Source organism: Calidris pugnax, unplaced genomic scaffold (genome assembly GCF_001431845.1).
Source record: "Calidris pugnax isolate Ruff unplaced genomic scaffold, ASM143184v1 scaffold180, whole genome shotgun sequence".
Classification (NCBI taxonomy): Eukaryota; Metazoa; Chordata; class Aves; order Charadriiformes; family Scolopacidae; genus Calidris; species Calidris pugnax.
In genome coordinates, this window is record NW_015090916.1 from 1,342,445 (window position 1) to 1,358,389 (window position 15,945).

General features: G+C 60.4%; 2 protein-coding genes across 2 annotated transcripts in view; both read left to right on the forward strand.

Moving 5' to 3' along the window:
* Positions 1-907: 907 nt before the first annotated feature.
* Positions 908-5,546, forward strand: IL10RA (interleukin 10 receptor, alpha). The gene is made up of 7 exons (XM_014949539.1): positions 908-1,194; positions 2,114-2,234; positions 2,351-2,529; positions 2,760-2,926; positions 3,220-3,370; positions 3,551-3,675; positions 3,805-5,546. The coding sequence occupies exons 1-7, from the start codon at positions 1,128-1,130 to the stop codon at positions 4,792-4,794; spliced, it is 1,800 nt and encodes a 599-aa protein (XP_014805025.1). The 5' UTR covers positions 908-1,127; the 3' UTR covers positions 4,795-5,546.
* Positions 5,547-13,901: 8,355 nt separating this feature from the next.
* TMPRSS4 (transmembrane protease, serine 4) overlaps positions 13,902-15,945 on the forward strand; it is a 9,891-nt gene continuing 7,847 nt past the window's right edge. The window contains exons 1-2 of the mRNA XM_014949518.1: positions 13,902-13,957; positions 14,592-14,745. Of these exons, the coding sequence (XP_014805004.1) occupies positions 13,902-13,957; positions 14,592-14,745 (210 nt within the window). The remainder of the gene's footprint in view (positions 13,958-14,591; positions 14,746-15,945) is intronic.

The following is a 15,945-nucleotide window of genomic DNA, read 5'->3' on the forward strand; positions in this document are numbered from 1 at the left end:
CCTTGAAATTTCTGCCAAATTTAGCAAGTTAGAAGTCTCCGTGGAAAAAAAAAAAAAGCAAGTAATGAAACACAATGCCCGGCATGGCTCATTTTGAGTAGCAATTTTGGTCTGGTGTCTGAACTCTCCCATTTCCACCGCACACCCTCTAGACCATCCTACGTGGTGGTCAGGCTACATGCCAGCATCAGAGGCAGCACAGCCACACGGTGTCAGGGGGCTGCTGTATCTGGACCTGCTGCGAGGCAAACACCTCCTGGGCAGGACAGGAGGCACAGCCCATAGCCTCAAGGCACACAGACCCCGCAAGAGGGAACCAGTCTGATCTACTGGATCTGTCAAGTCTAGAGGGGAGGGAGAAGTAGGAGGGAAATTTCCCCTCTCAAAAAAAAAAAAAAAAAAAAAAAAAAAATCACTCTTCATCACATGAGGGCCCCCGGGTTTGCACAGGCCCCAGGAAAGCCCTCAAGCAAGCCTCTGCTGTAAGGAAGCCTGCCAGAAGGCAAAGCAGAGGGCTTACACTCTGCTCGGTGCCAATTCAGGTCCTAGCACCTGCGGCCAGCACCACCAGGACATTGCCCTGGGCCAGAGCTGCCAGAGCCCCAGGGACAGCTTTCAGCCCCCTCTGTCGCACCCCACTTCAGAGCTTCCAAGGCCACCCAGATGGCTTTGGACAAGGCACTGGCCCGAGGACACGCTGCCAGGCGGGTGCTGTGCTCAATAAAGTCCCTGAGCCAGGCTGTCCTCGGTGCTAACGCTCAGCCCCTGTGCCGTGCTTTCAGCATCTCATTTAGTAACAACACCCCCATGGCAGACACATGATATAGTCCTATTTTCCCTTTCTCAGCAGTGTACCTTTTTGTTCAGAAAAGCCCCCAGAGCTCTTCCTTTAAGGCTGCTGGTAGGAAATGCCCGGGCTTTGCTGAGAGATTACTGTCCACCCACTCACCCACAGCTAAAGAAAAAGTGGAAGTCGCTACGCTGCTACTTTCCTCCCACTGCGCTAACGCCTCCGAGACGTCACTGAGCCGGCCCCCGGGGGAAAAACAAGCGTTCGGCAGCCAGCCAGAGCAGAGCTCAGCACCCTGCTCACCCAGCCCGGTGCCCACGGAGGATGCTGAGCAGGGATGGCCCCCTCCGCCTCAGCCCTGGCACTGTGCGTGGCACTGCTCCTCCTCGCCCGGCGGACGGACGGTGAGTCTCTCTTGCCCACTCCGCGTTGGCTTTTGGCTCCCCTACTCGCTGTGTCTGAGCCTCACGGCTCCTGGGGGGCTGCTCTGCTCCCCTCCGCACCCAAAATCCCGTCACCGGGCTGGGGACCGAGATGGGGGAAGGCGGTGAGAGGAGCTGCTGTGGTTTGGGGTTCAGCTCGGACACCTTTGCTGGCCAGTCAGGGCTCAGGCTGGTGGTACCCACCAGCTCCTGCCTGCTCGGAGCATGACATGGCTCCCTGGTCACCACTCACCTTCCTTTGCTGTTTGGGAGTCTGAAGGCTGTGTTAGTCCTTGGGCATCAGCCTCGCTTACCTCCCCCATCATGGACCACTGTGCCTTGTATCGCGGCCAAATGCCCCGGTGGTTACCCTGCTTACAGCCCTCCTCCCCTGCTGTGGCTTCGTGTTTGTTGTCAGAGAGCGGCTGCTGAGGAAAGCGGCAGAGAAAGGGTGCTAGATGTTATCTAGCTGTGCTTTGCTGCAGGTGTCAATACTGAAATTCAGGCAGGAGGTGTGAAAAAGTCTGTTCCTTCCAGACAGCAGATAATCAAAACAGGAAAGCTGAATCCAAATAGAGACACTAGTAAAGAGCAGGGGCCATCAGGGACACGAACGCAGCAGGTTTTCAGTCCTTTCTTGGGCCAGAAAAGCAGGAAGATCGTCTGGTTGGGGTGTGCTGGGCTGTCCCCAGAAGAGAGGAAGGGAAAGAGGGGGATGAGCAATCGCTGAGACTGGGAAGTGATACAGGGCTGGGCAAAGCCTTGAGCCAGGGCTGAGCCCACAGCTTTTCGGATGGGTGGCTGCTGAATACATGGGGTTGAGCTCCAGGTGAGCTCCAGGGGGACGGGGCAGGACAGGATGCCACAGAGCCTCTGCTAACGCTGCCCTTGGGTCCCACAGGTGAGCAGCTGGCGAGCCCCACGCATGTGCGCTTTGATGCAGAGATGGCACATCACATGCTGCGGTGGGAGCCGGGACACAACCCCCCAGGAGATGTCCTCTATGATGTGGAGCTCATAGTGTGAGTACAGCCATGGGCAGGGCACAGGGAGGGTTGGCTGAGATCACCAGCAACGGTGACAACGGGGTCTCTGGCATCAGCCAGCACCGCTCTCACACCGACACTTCTCCCTCCAGCTATGGCACTAATTTGTCCTGGACAGCCATTCCGAGGTGCACGAACATCTCGGAGCACTCCTGCGACCTCACGTACTACACCCTGGATCCTGTCTGGCGCTACTATGCACGGGTCAGGGCTGTGTCCAAAAACCTCAAGTCCTCGTGGAAAAGGACCAACTCTTTCTCCCCACAAGAAGGTAGGTCTGGTGTCTGCCTCCACCCTGCGGGCAGGAGGCTTTGAGGATGGCAGGGGTGAGGGTGCCACACTGCTGGGGAAGAACTTTGGGACAGATGAGAGCAGGGATGAGGGATGGGATGGGATAAGCCTGGGACAGGCGGCACCAGCTGCGAGGGACGGTCACAGCTCAGCCCACTGCTACGAAGAGGAGAAAACCCTAACAAGCTCTTCCAACTGTCTTGTTTCCAGCCAGCCTGCGCCTCTCGGGCCAGAGCCTCTCCGTGACGGGCAACACCATCCACGTGGAGCTGCAGCTGCTCCTCAAGGAGGGCAACCTCACCGTGAGATTCGAGGACATTCAAAGGCACGCGAGGCTGTACCGGATACACATCAGGAGGGTGCAGGACAATCGGACGGTGAGATGAGTTGCTGGTCCCCATCCATCACATGCAGTACTGCTCAAATTGAAAAAAACATTTTTAAAGTACAGCCTCCTGTAAAACTTAATATGGAGCTTTCTCACAGCCACAACATCACAGAGAGATTTCTCTGAGCGTTGTACTGCAGTAGGTTCCCCAACTCCTGTGGGGACTTTGAGCCTAGCTGCTGCCGGCTGTATTGCTGAGCACCCTGGGGACAGTGGAGGAGGCGGGAGGAGAGCACGGGGCTGGGGGCTCTCGGGTACCAGCCTGTGCTCTGCTCGTTGCAGTACGAAAAGGTGGAGACCGTCCCGGAGTTCAACATTAGCAACCTCTTCTGGGACACGGAGTACTGCATCAGCGTGGAGCCTAACGTGGCCAGCCGGCAAATCAATGCCACACGCACCGACGAGCAGTGCGTCACCACCGGCAAGAGAGACAGTAAGTGACGGGAGAGCCAGGGAAGGGGGGGACCCTGTGGGATGCGGATCCTCCTCAGCCCTCCTAACCCTGGGGATCTGCATCAGAGAACCGCTCCCTGCCCCTGCTGTAGCACCTTCGTGCTGTGGGCACAGAGGGCTCTGCCTTTCCTCCCTCACCTGGGCATGTCCTCTCCCGCAGGGAGTGCAGAGCTTGCCCTGAACATCGTCAGCTCCTCCTTCATCACCCTGTCGTTCCTGGGCCTCCTGGGCGTTCTGCTGGTCTGCACCTACATAAAGAAACCCATGAGGCCACCGTCCGTCCTGGTAAGACAGCTGGGCACTCAGCACCCTTTGCATCTGGCATGAGGCTGTAGGCTTGGGTAGCTGTTGGGAGAGGGAGGCAACAAGCAGGGGCGAAGCACAGCTCATTCCTCTCTTTCCTCTCCTCCCCAGAAGTCTTTCATAAAGCAGAGCCCGCTCTGGGTGGATCAGGAGTCCTCCTCCTCGGGCAGCCTGGACACAGACCCCATTCAGCAGCTCTTCCTGTGCCAGAAGGAGCCCCAGCAGGACAGTGGCCACGATGGCAGCGCCAGCACAGCCCAGCCATCCCCAGAGAAGGGCTGGAGGCTCCCAGCACGCCCTGAGGACCGGCTGTTCCTGCTGGGGACAGAGAGCATGGGGAGCAGAGACAGCAGCTGCACCAGCACTGACAGTGGCATTTGCCTGCGCACCTCCTCCTCGGAACTGAGCTGCTCCTCGGGCCCTGAGCCCCAGGGCTACAAGCAGCAGCTGCCCATCAGTGATGACAGCGGGGTGGGCCTGGAGACCCCCTGCCTTCACCCCGCATGCTCCTCCAGCAGCAGGAAGGCCAGCCTGACAGAGACCAAGCAGCCCCATGGAGGGGAGCTCGGGGTCCCCCCTGCCACTGACCAGGACAGCCAGCAAGAACTGGAGTTCCGTGGGTACCTGCAACAGTCCAAGAGCATGGTAGAGCCGAGGCAGGACCCAGCCACGGGGATGGTCTTCTCAGGCTGTGCAGGATCCCTACAGAGCCCGGGGAACACTGACATCGTGCTGGAGGTAGAGTGCTCCGAGCTGGCTGTGGCCAAAGGGTACCTGAAGCAATCCTCTCCCCAGCATCCCCGCAGCCACACACAGGACCTTGCTGCATGGGGCGCCCCTCGGGAGCCCACTGCCTGGGACTTTTCCAGCCAGGTGGGGTCCCAAGCCCCCACTCTGCTGAGCTATGGGGTTCCGGGTGCTCCCTTGGCCTCCAAAGCCGGCCCCGAGCTCCTGAAATCTCCCTTCGACCTGAGCATCTTCAACACTGACCTCCTGGGGACGCTGCCCCTCATCTCCAGCCTCAGCAACAACGAGTGGCTCACGCTGCAGATCAACCCCCTGAGCCTGATCAACGGGGACAGCAAGGACAGCCGTCTGTGAGCCGTCCCCGGGCTGGGGAGCGGGGCCAGCCCCACACACTGACCCATCTACCTCTTCTAGCCACTGACCACAGGGAGCAGCTACTCCCATAAGCTACTGCTGAGCCCCGAATGCATCAACCTGAGTGGTGCCGCGGCTGAGACTTGCCCTAGAAGCACCGGCTTGGCTACCTCTGGGGCTGCTTTGGCCCTGGTACCGCTGTGGCCAGCCCTGCCCCTTCCCTCCAGCCAGTCTCTGGCATAAAGCTAACAAGACACGGGGACGGAGAGCGCTGGAGGGGCTTGTCCCCCCTCCCCTGCCCACCAAGCCCAAGGCTACACCCCCAGGATGTTTCCAAAGGGCGATCCTGCCTGGTCTGCCCTCCCCAGCAGCCCCGCACGGGGTACACAGGACCAGTGCCAGCCCTGCGCTTCTCCTCCCCACTTCCCCCTCCCACAAGCAAGCGCCAGGCTCCTCCAGCTGACGTACGTGCCACCACCAATGCCGTCCAAACCTTTCACAACACAGACACCGAAAGCGAAGAGCAGCCTGACGTCAGCCAGCCATCCTGCTGCTGGGAGTGTGGACCTCTCGCCTGAACTGACCTCACTGGGAGGAAGCGAGGGACTTTCCTGACCCTACAGAAACCCTATTCAGCCCCTACGGCAGAGAGCCGGGGTGCTGGCTACCTCCGACAGGGTGCAGGGTGCGGGGCAGCACGAGCCAGGGCAGCCCTGCCTGCACTATGATCTGACCTCCTGCCACTATTGCATACAGACATTATTTATTCTATTTAATTTGTAAATACAGAAAGGATGTGGTGTTATTTGTTTGGTCCACTCATTTGTACATCCTCTTCTAAGGCGAAGCTGTGCTTTCTGCTTTCAGATGGGGACTTTCCCCTGTAGCAAAGAGCAACTTTGCCTTTGCCTCACGCGGGGAAGAGCGTTTCCACATCACAACTAGGGAAAAAAGGAGATGATTGTTCAGGAGCCAGCCATCTGAGAGCTCCACACTCACCTGAGGACCAGGGCAGCTGTCCCAGGCGAGGGCTGTGTTGTGGGAGCACACACGGGAGGAGCAGGAGGGAAAAGGACCTGGGGAGCTTGCAGTGATTTCACAGGGGCACATTGGTGCATGTGGGCCCCCCTACCCGGGGACAAGAGCATCTCCAGGGCAGAGTGGAGGAAGTTAAAACTGGGCAGGGGAACAGTTTCTTTCAGAACGGAAACAAGCATGAGATGGGAACGACTCACCGTGGGTTACACTTGGCTCCTACCAGGTCACTGGAGAGTTTTTCCAAAAGTCACTGAGTTTCCAAGAAACTTCACGGGGGATAGTTCCATTAAAACTGCTGGTGGAAACCCAGCTCGGGCAGTACATTTTTTCGGGTGAAAGCATGAATCACTGCAGGCAGGCGAAGGGCTGTTGATGTAATGCTGCATTTCCTCCTGTTACGTCTGACGTTGCACTAACTCCTGGCGCTGGAGATGCGCTCCCCACGTCACACAGAGGGACCGGCCGCTGCAGCGGCACCGCCGATGCCAGCCGCGTGCATCCCTTTTCCACTTCCACCATCCCTTCTGCCACTGGTTATTTTGGGGGTTGAAGCTTTTTACTTTCTTTTGGGGTTGGTTTTTTTTTTCAGCTTCCTCTGAAAAAACAGAGTCATCAAAACTAAGCGAGACTTTTTTTTTTCCCTTCTGTTTTTTTTTTTTCTAACGTTGCTGACGTCAAGCTCTGCGGCTGGGTCCTGCACAGCGCTGGGTGCTGCCGGCTCCCGCTCGCTGTGAAAGGCTCCAGCTGGCAGCATCCAGGGGCTGACAGAAAGGGCATTTTCCCCCCCTCTCCGTGAGCAGCCAGGGCTCTCCTTCCAATGAGACCCAGATGAGTTTGCCAGAAAGCCACACACCACATGCCTTGGCTTCGATAGTGGAGAGACTGGACCATCCCCTCCGATTCTCTGGAAATCCCGGATGCTCACATAGTCCTGAATGAAGTCACAGCCCAACACACAGAGGCTGCTGGGCTAACGTTGCTGACGTCAAGCTCTGCGGCTGGGTCCTGCACAGCGCTGGGTGCTGCCGGCTCCCGCTCGCTGTGAAAGGCTCCAGCTGGCAGCATCCAGGGGCTGACAGAAAGGGCATTTTCCCCCCCTCTCCGTGAGCAGCCAGGGCTCTCCTTCCAATGAGACCCAGATGAGTTTGCCAGAAAGCCACACACCACATGCCTTGGCTTCGATAGTGGAGAGACTGGACCATCCCCTCCGATTCTCTGGAAATCCCGGATGCTCACATAGTCCTGAATGAAGTCACAGCCCAACACACAGAGGCTGCTGGGCTCTGACTCCTCCTGCTCCTCCTGTCCCAGCGAGGGGCTGCCCCCGTGCAAACACCTTTCCTCCCCCCGGCACCAGCTCATGCAAACATTCCCAAGGCATTTCCAACGTGGCACCCGCAGAGCCCCCAGCACTGCTCAGACCCTGCGAGGAGCAGCACGGTGGGCTCAGGGAAGGAGAAGGAAGGGGGCTCGTGGCCGGCCACCAGCTTGGGGTGCAGAATGGGGCTCTCCGTTTGTCCTCCCCGGTTTCCCTACACACAGCTCTGTGGCCTCCTGAGTTTCTCTTCCTTTTCCTGCTGAGAAAAGAGTCTGCAAATAAAAATCCCGAGTTCCCACTGGCTCCCAGGCAGGGGGGGCAGCGACTTTCGAGGGCTGCTCGCCTCTTCAGGCACCTCCATGGCCGGTTGCTCTGCCGCGGTTGAAGGCGGCTGGCACGAGAAAGCCCACGGGGACTTTCTGAGGCGTTCGCTTGCATTATCAGTGCAGAGGACAAATTTCCACACTGATCCAAATATTTGACCAAGGAGGGAAGTATGAAGCGTGAAGCAGTCTCATTTCCTTATGGCATTTTCCCCTGTTGCACAAAACGGGCCATCCAGCCCCTGTGGCTCACTGCCGTCCTTTTTGCCCAGTTCCCTGCACTCCCGCTGCCCTGTTCACCAACAGCCTGGCCCGAGGTCTCCTGGAGCACTCAGTCAGCTGATGGCTCTGAGCCATGGGGATCCGTGGGGAAGGCGGCTTTTTCTTTCTGGGATGTGTGCTGGGGAAGCCGGGGAGAAGGCAGCGCTCTCCTCCTCCAGCTCAATCAAGGGGAGGTTGAGGCAGTGCACTGGCATGGGGATGGCAGCCCACCCCAGGCACCTTCCAGGGCTGCCAGGGAAGGCCAGCAAGTGAAACCCAGCTGCAGGGAGCAAATGCAGAAGCTCTTAAAAAAAAAAAAAAAGAAAGAAAAAAAAAAGCAGAAATCACATTGTTTCAATTTCAGTAGAAATCCAGCATATTTAGGGCTGTTTTTCAAAGAAGCCAGAAGAGAGGAGTTCCCCTATGGCTGGTTTTGGTTGCTCTTTCTGTCGCTGCAGGGTGGTGGGCGGCAGGAGGGGGAAGGAGGCAGAGGGGGAAGCGGCACAGGGAGAACACGGGCTCCAGCCCTGGCCACCAGCAGCTTTCACCCACGGCCACACACCCAGCCCCAGGCTGGGGACGGAGAGGAGGAAACACAAAACCAGAGCCACCAAGGGGAAAATAAAACCCGAGCCCAGGGAAAGCCCCTGATGGCCCACAGGCATGGGGAGGACTTTTTCAGGAAAAGCCTTGGGACTATCCCAGGGAAAGCTGCGATGAACAGAGGCTGCGAGGAAGGACAGAGGCTCTGGAGCACGGCGCTCTTGCTCAGCACCTGCAGTGGTGGGCTCTGCGGGGGGACATACACCACTGGGGACCCACTCACGCACCACCAGGCAGGGGGGAGCAGGGTGATGTCCTACCTGCAACGCCAGCCCGGCTCCCGCCTCACGGTCCCCGGTCGTGGAAAGGCACGTAGCCTCTCCCCGCCTCACTCAGCGACCCGCTGATGCTGAACGGGGGCACCAGCTCCACTGCCACCGACCCCAGCCCGCTGCGGGGAAGGCAGAGATGTCAGCGAGCTGCCTGCCCCCACCTCCAGCCCCTGGGATGGGGACCGTCCCCAGACAGCCAGGGCTCCCCAGGGCATCTCTGTCCTGGGCAGGCAGCGCCTGCAAACAGTGGGTTTGGGACTGGGGAGGGTTTGGGACACCTCGGCCCCATGCAAAGACAGCCCCCAGCCCACCCCAGGTCCCCGCACGGTCTCACTCACCAGGTGTGGTAGAGGTTGAAGACAAAGTTGGGCCCTGGGGAGGCAGTAAGGAGAGGTGTCAGAGCCGTGCAGTGCCAGGAACGTGCCTCTGCTTTGCTGTGACTCTGTGCAGTGGCACAGGGATGGGCAGGACAGCCAGCAGGGCAGCCAGCCACACCGGGACATCACCGTGATGCCCCCTCCTGCACGCCCCCAGCTTGCCCCTGACCCACCCTGCACATGGTCTTCCCCAGCCCCTGGGGTCCAGCAAATACCAGGTGTGCTCCCCCCATCCCAGGCCCTGCAGCCCTTTTCTTTTGAGCCCTCCCTCTGCCTGCCCCCGGCTCTGCCCGTACTCACGGCGCCAGCATTGGCCCCTCTGGTACCACCGGACGAAGGCGTAGCCAAAAAGCACCAGGATCAGCAGGGCCAACCCGACACCCAAGACAATCCCCAGCGCGTTGATGGGCTCTTGCCCTGCAAAACAGAGGGAGAAGGGGCTCTGCAGACAGACACCTCTGGAAGGCTGGGGGTCCCGATCATCCCCCGGTGGGGACAGGACTGGGACACGTCCCCCCACCCTGTGCTGTCCTTATGGTGTGGAGGGACTGAGCTCTGTGAGGCTGCTGAGCACCGTGGCATGAAGATTTTTGCTACCCCCAAAGCCCCATGCTGGAGACCGGTCATCTTGGTCACCAGCAGTCCCCAGGCGAGCTGAGGGGGTGGGATGGTGACCTGGGAAGGGAGCCCAGAGGGGGAGCGTGGGTGACCTGCTGCCCTCAGCCTAAACAGGAAGGGACCGGCCGTAAACAGGAGCCCACATTCCCCGTAAGCAGGATCCCCTGCTATTCCCGCTCCTGGGGCTGACGGAACACTCGCTGGCTGTCACCTCCCTGCAGCTCCCATGCATCTTCCCGGCCGTGCCCCGGCAGCACCCGGCCAAGTGGAGAAGGTGCAGAAGAGCAGCGAGGTGTCCCAGCTGTGGCACTGGAGCTGGCTGTGCCAGTGCTGCCTCCCGCAGCCGCGCAGTGCCGTACCCCAGGCTGTCCCCGCTGCCCTCCCCGCGCAGCCGCACAGACCCATTTCTGGACAGGCAGTTCCCTCTAGAGGATGCCTCTGTCAGGACGAGCAGCCTCCTGCTGCCAGCGCCGGGCTGGGACTGGGTGACAAAGAGGGGTGTGCGGGACCTGTGTGGGGGCCCTGCACCCCCTCCATCCCTCCCATCCACACCGTGGGGTCTGGCAAAGCCCAGCCCCGGCCAACACTCCTGGCATTGTCACGGGGACACCGCGGTGCCCGGACACAGCCCGGCCCACGAGCAGCCGTTTCTCCGCAGGTTGCCTGCCACACGGCACAAAACCTGTGCCCTGTACAGCACAGGGCTGCTAATGGCACCCCTCTCCAGCTGCTGCACTGCCAAACCCCCCACAAACGCCACCCCAGACCCCCTGCACCCCAGCATCCCCACCACCTGCAGGGCCCCACCATCAATAAACCCTCCAGTCAGTCCCAGTATGACCCATTAGCAAAGTGCAGGTGATGTGATGGTGGGCACAGCTCTGGGGGCTGCTGTGCCCAGGAAGGGACAGCAGGGTTTGGCCACTGCCCCAGAGTGTGGCCAGCCCCGCAGCACTCCCCAGCCCGCACACAGGGCTCGGGGCAAGCGCCCGGCACCGGGACGGGGTGCTGTGCCTTGAAGCATTGGGAGCGAGGAGACAGCGGAAAAGGATGACCTAACAGCAGCTAAATTTAGACAGATGCCAGAGGAGTGAGAACATTTCCCCTGTGGTCACAGTGTTTACATAGTGAGCAACGTCCCAGGTCATCCTGCAACCCGCAGCACTCGCTCTACCTGACGGGAGCCGGCAAACACCCGGGGAGCCGCAGAGCATCGGGCTGCCAGCTCCCAAGGTGCGCCGCAGACCAGCAGGACCAGCCTGCCCTTCCCTTCTACTGGGCTCGGGAGGCCAGGAAACGTGGGAAGCTGATGCACCCTGCTCCTGCTGGGCCAGGGCTGAGGCAGGAGCCCCAGGACCCCGGCACGGGACGGCGAGAGTGAGGTCGGGGAGTCTGCCGCAGGAGTGACTCACGTGGCAGGAGCTGCGGGACAGGAGGAGCGTGGTGCAATAGCCTCCCTGAATCAGCCGGCTGCCGAAACTGCCCTCTCCCCACGCCTACCACTGCTGGGAGGATGATGGCTTCATACCCAGCCCCGCACTCTGCCGTGCGTGGGAGGTGCTCCCTGCCCTGACACCCTCGGGACCCAACGTCTTCGCATCCCGGAGAGATGCCTCCGAGCAGCGATGCCGAGCCTCAGCTCCACAGACAGCAGAACAGAAGAGAAGGTTACAAAGCCACTACCCATGCTATAAAGCATCCCCACCTCTGCCCCATCAGAGGAGAAAAACACCACCTACTCACCTGCCCGGGTGGCCATCTCCCGGCACCCAGCGTCGTGCCACAGGAGCTGCTCACAGCTGGCCCAGGCTGGGAGTTGCTGCAGCAGAGCCCGGTGTGTGATGGAGCCTGGCACGTCCTCGTCCTGCCTGTCCCGTCCCCTCCTCTCCCGGTGACACAGCCACCTCACCGCAGCGAGCCCGGGCACCGCTCCGCACCCGCTGGTTCTACTGGTTCCCAGGGGAGAAAGCAGAGGAGACATCACTCCTCGTGCGATGGACGCACATCACCCATGCCCCAGCCCGGGATGGCTGCTCCCAGCCCAGCCTTCCCACCCACACGGGGTACGTGCCATGCCTGCCCATGCGGGCAGCTCTGCCCTGTCCCTGGCAGAGGCTGAACTGGGAGCCCAAGGGGCAGGGAAGCCCTGGACACACGGGTGTCCAGCCCTGGCAAGGTGCCCCAGAGGCTTGTGATCTCCGACTGCCACCTCCTGGCAAAAAGCAGCAGCTGGGAGGGCGGGCAAGGTCCCACACAGAGCCCAGGCTTGGGCATTTGGGGATGCCCACAAAGGTTGTGGCCCCGTGCAGGGCATGGGCACGCAGGGCAGGACCTCAGGGTGAGGGGCCATCCTCCACCCACTGTCCCCAGTCACAGACACCTCCCAGTCCAATGCACTTACAGCTGTATTCCATCGTCTTCTCAAAGTTCACAGGGTGAGGTGGCAACCGCTGCCTGCTTGCAGAAAGAGGAGGAAGCCATCTCCCCTGGCTGCAGGTAGAAGGTAGCAAACAGAGATAACCATTACCAGCTTGGATACCGGGCGGCCAGGGGCAAAATCCCTCCCCCCTCTGGAAGCCTCCCCTTTGTGCACGCTTTGCCAGCCTCCGATGACGCTGTGCCCCAATGCAAGTGGCCGGGGCAGGAGCCAAGCCCGCGAGCAGCCCTCCCCAGGAGAGAGCATCTCAGCACCAAGCCCCAGGGGTGATGCCTGGGACACATGGGGACACTGGTGGGGGAAGGGCGGGACGCAGAGGGGATGATGCACATTGCAGACCCCGAGGAACCAGGACTGCTCCTTGTCAGGCAGAGAGGAAAGGGACGTGGTGCGTGTCCATGTGGCTTGGGGAGGCTGACGGCAGTACAGAGCCCCAGGCCATCTCTCCCTGGCCCCTGCCTGACCCTAGATGGAGCCAGGGTGCCCGGAAGACTGAGTCACCCCAGGGTTCCACGCACAAGAGGCCAGGGAAGGGTGATGCACTGGAAACACAGCCACACTCCAAGAAGCAAAGCCCCGGAGGCGTGTGGAGCCTTGACATAACATCTGCAAACCTCAGCTGCTTCCTCAAAGCCTTCGCTTCACCTCCGAGGAGGAAGAGCCGCTCCTCGCTGTGCCACCTCCCACCCCATGGATGCTGCCGGGCTGCTCTCCCACAGCAGCGGGGCCAGGCCTGGCCATGGGGTGTGTGGGGCTGGCATTGGGATGCTCTGGGAAGGCAGCCCGCACCTCAAGGGGGTCTCTGTGGCACAACACCGTGCTCCAGCCACACAGGTGGAGCTGGATGCATGGGGCTGAGCTCATGCCCGGACTGGAGAGGAGACCTCGCTCCACTGTGCTGCATCTCGTGCTGCACCAGGTGCCCACCCAGCCATTTACCTGGACTGCCCCAGCCATGACCCACCTGGCAAGCTCTCTGCCCAGCTCCCTTCTGCTGTGCACAGCCCCTTCAACCAGTTTGCAAGATGAAAGTTCCCGCAGGAGCGCTGGGCACCCTCCTGCACAACACACGTGGCTGGACCTGCCCTCCCTCCATCCCACGGTCCCATGGCACGGACCATGCGGGCAGGAGCCGAGGCTGCAACCTGCAGAGGTCCCCACACCTCCCAAGGGGGCTGGATCCTCAGCAGTGAGTGTGGGGAGGGTGTCCTTACCTGTAGAGCCACACGCAGATGCCAGGATCCAGGAGAAGCTGCAGGAGGGATGAGCTGGCACAGCGATGGCACGGCTCCCTGGCCGGGGAGCTGCAGCCTGGGATGCTCTGCGGTCTCCCCACTGGGACAGTGCACACACCTCCCCCCGACCGTTGGGAAAGCCTGATTACAAGAGGAGGGGAAGGTAATTAGCTGCTCAGCAAATCCTGCACACCCACCACTTCCAGCATGAGTCTGCACAAGGCCAGGCAGCTCACAGCCTGCCTGACCCCAGCCCGCTCCCGGCACCAGCCATCGCCCAGCTGGAGCAAGCAGCTCCCGTACCCCTAAACCTGAACACCCGTCCTGCCTGGCAGCACTGCCAACGGCGGGCTAAAGCATGCTGTTCTTCCTCCCAGAGCTGGACACGTAGCCCAGCTTTGCATCAAAGGCACCGGAACTCCAGGAGCAGCCTCAGACCTGCCCACAGGCACAGCACTTTCCCAAAACGGGGCTCAGGGGGCTGTAAGAGCCCCTCTCTCTGTGCACTCCCACCTTCTGAATCACCAATTAGCTCGATCAACACAGAGCAGCCGCTCTGCAAAGGGATGGGGGTGTTGCAAGAGAAGGGCACGGCCACCCCTGAGCCCACACCGTGGTGCCCCACATGCAGATCCAGCCTCAGCACGGAGCCCAGCGCATCCACACGGACAGCAGGACGCTGTGAATCCCCATAAGCAGCCCAGGAGCATCCCAGTGGGATAGGAACCAGCAGCCAGCATTGCTGCTGTACCACAGCAGGGACAAAAGCCCAGGACATCAGCTACTCCCGCACAGCTGGACACCTGCACGGCAACCCCAGAGGAAACCTGCCACGGGAACCCACTCGCTTTCCTTTTAACTTCACTCCAGCACTGCCAGCCACAACCTGGGGCCACGCGGGGACACACAGACCGAGTGACCTGAGAGACAGGAGTATATATAATGGCCCGGTAACCTCATGCACAAACTCTCCTCCTTTCCTCCTCCACCTACTAAAACCTTTGCTTAAACACAACCCAGAGCAATGCGGAAGAGACAGACAAAGAGCGGGATGGCTGAGGTTCCTCTTATCATCAGGAGAGGAGCAGGAAAAATCCTGCTCTGTCAGTCAGGTCGCTCCTGATAAGGTATTTTGTGACAGCAGCCCCACGGGTGAGTCACCCTCCAGTGGCAAGATGCTCAGGAGATTATTGCGGGTGATGGTGCTGCTGATAGACTGGTGTTATATTACAATACAAATCATAAATCCTGTTTCACAACTCCCGTCGTGGGTTTTAAGGAGTGCTTGGGCGGTCCTGCCCCAGTGTTAACACAGCACGGGCAGAGCAGCGCAGGCAGAGGGGCGGCGGGAGCATCGCCAGCCTGGGCTCCCTGGGCATCGGGGCACCCACAGCCTCCCCGCTCCCAGACCGGAGGGTATTTGCTGGTTTTCTGCAGGCAGAAGACCACGCCGGAGCCAGATGGACATGGTGAGTTACCGACCGCTTTGCCCGCCGCTCGGTCCCCTCCCGTCACGCCAGCCCCTCGCCCTGGCAGCCGGCACCCCGCACACCCCATGGCTGGCTGAACTCACAGCCCAGCCCTGCCAGGGTGGCAGATGAGGCGGCCCAGGCTCAAAAGAGCTTCTGCTGCCTGGCCCCAGCCCCCCACAGCACCCAGGCAGGGAATGGTTTCACCCATCCCTCTCAACACCCCACCGCAGCTGTTGGAGATGGCACTTGGCTATCCTCTGGCTCCCACATTTCTCTCTGGCTTGCCTTGGTCCTCTCCGAGGCCGGGGAGCAGACAAGTGAGGCAGTTCGTCCCGTAAGTCTGCTCACCAAGGGGAACATGCCCTTCTGGAGAATCTCAACACCCTCCAAGAAGGGGCTGGTTCTTAGGCAATGCCTGGGCAAGAGCCTGGCACCCACTGTGGCACTGCTGGTTCCCCTGCTTGGCACAAGGGACTCGCTCGGCTCAGCTTCCGGCGGTGCCTTCTGCAAGCAAAGCCACGGCCACCAAACCCCAGCCTGGCATGCAGTCCCTCCCTGGGAGGAAAAGGCTTCCTTAACAGCGGGCAGGCACATACAGCCCAGCTCCCTGGGCACCGTAAAAACCTCCACCAGCGATACACCGGGACAACCTCCCCTCTGGGGTGGGGAACTCGCCCCCCTGCGTGGGGACAACACGCACCCGTGGGTTAAATCCCCCACAGCCGAGGAGTTAGCCCAGGATCCAAGTACTTGTCACCCTTCGAAGCTGCAGTTTGCATGGGAACATCCCGCCTTCCAGCATTCAGGAACAGCTGGCACAACTACTCGGGGCATCACAGCACCTTCAGCCACTCGCCACAGAGGCCAAACGGGCACCCCTGGCTGCCCCAGCCTGCTCGGGTGGCACAGGAGCAGAAGTTCATTAGGAGTCCCTGGCTCCTGGGCTGGCACCTGCACAAGCTGGAGGATGGACTGGCCACAGCGGTGTTAACCTGATTCCAGAGAACACAGCAAGGGAGCTCAATTAGTTACGGTAGCCTTGAGTTCTCCAGGAAATCATGTGCCTCCACCCCACGCAGGAGCTGGCATGGTTCTTGCCTTGTTTGGAATTTAACCGGTGCAGCCCTTGTTTGTGGTGGGGTTTGGAGAGCAGGCAGGTGTGGACTGATGAAAAGGGAAAAAAAAAAAAAAAAAAAA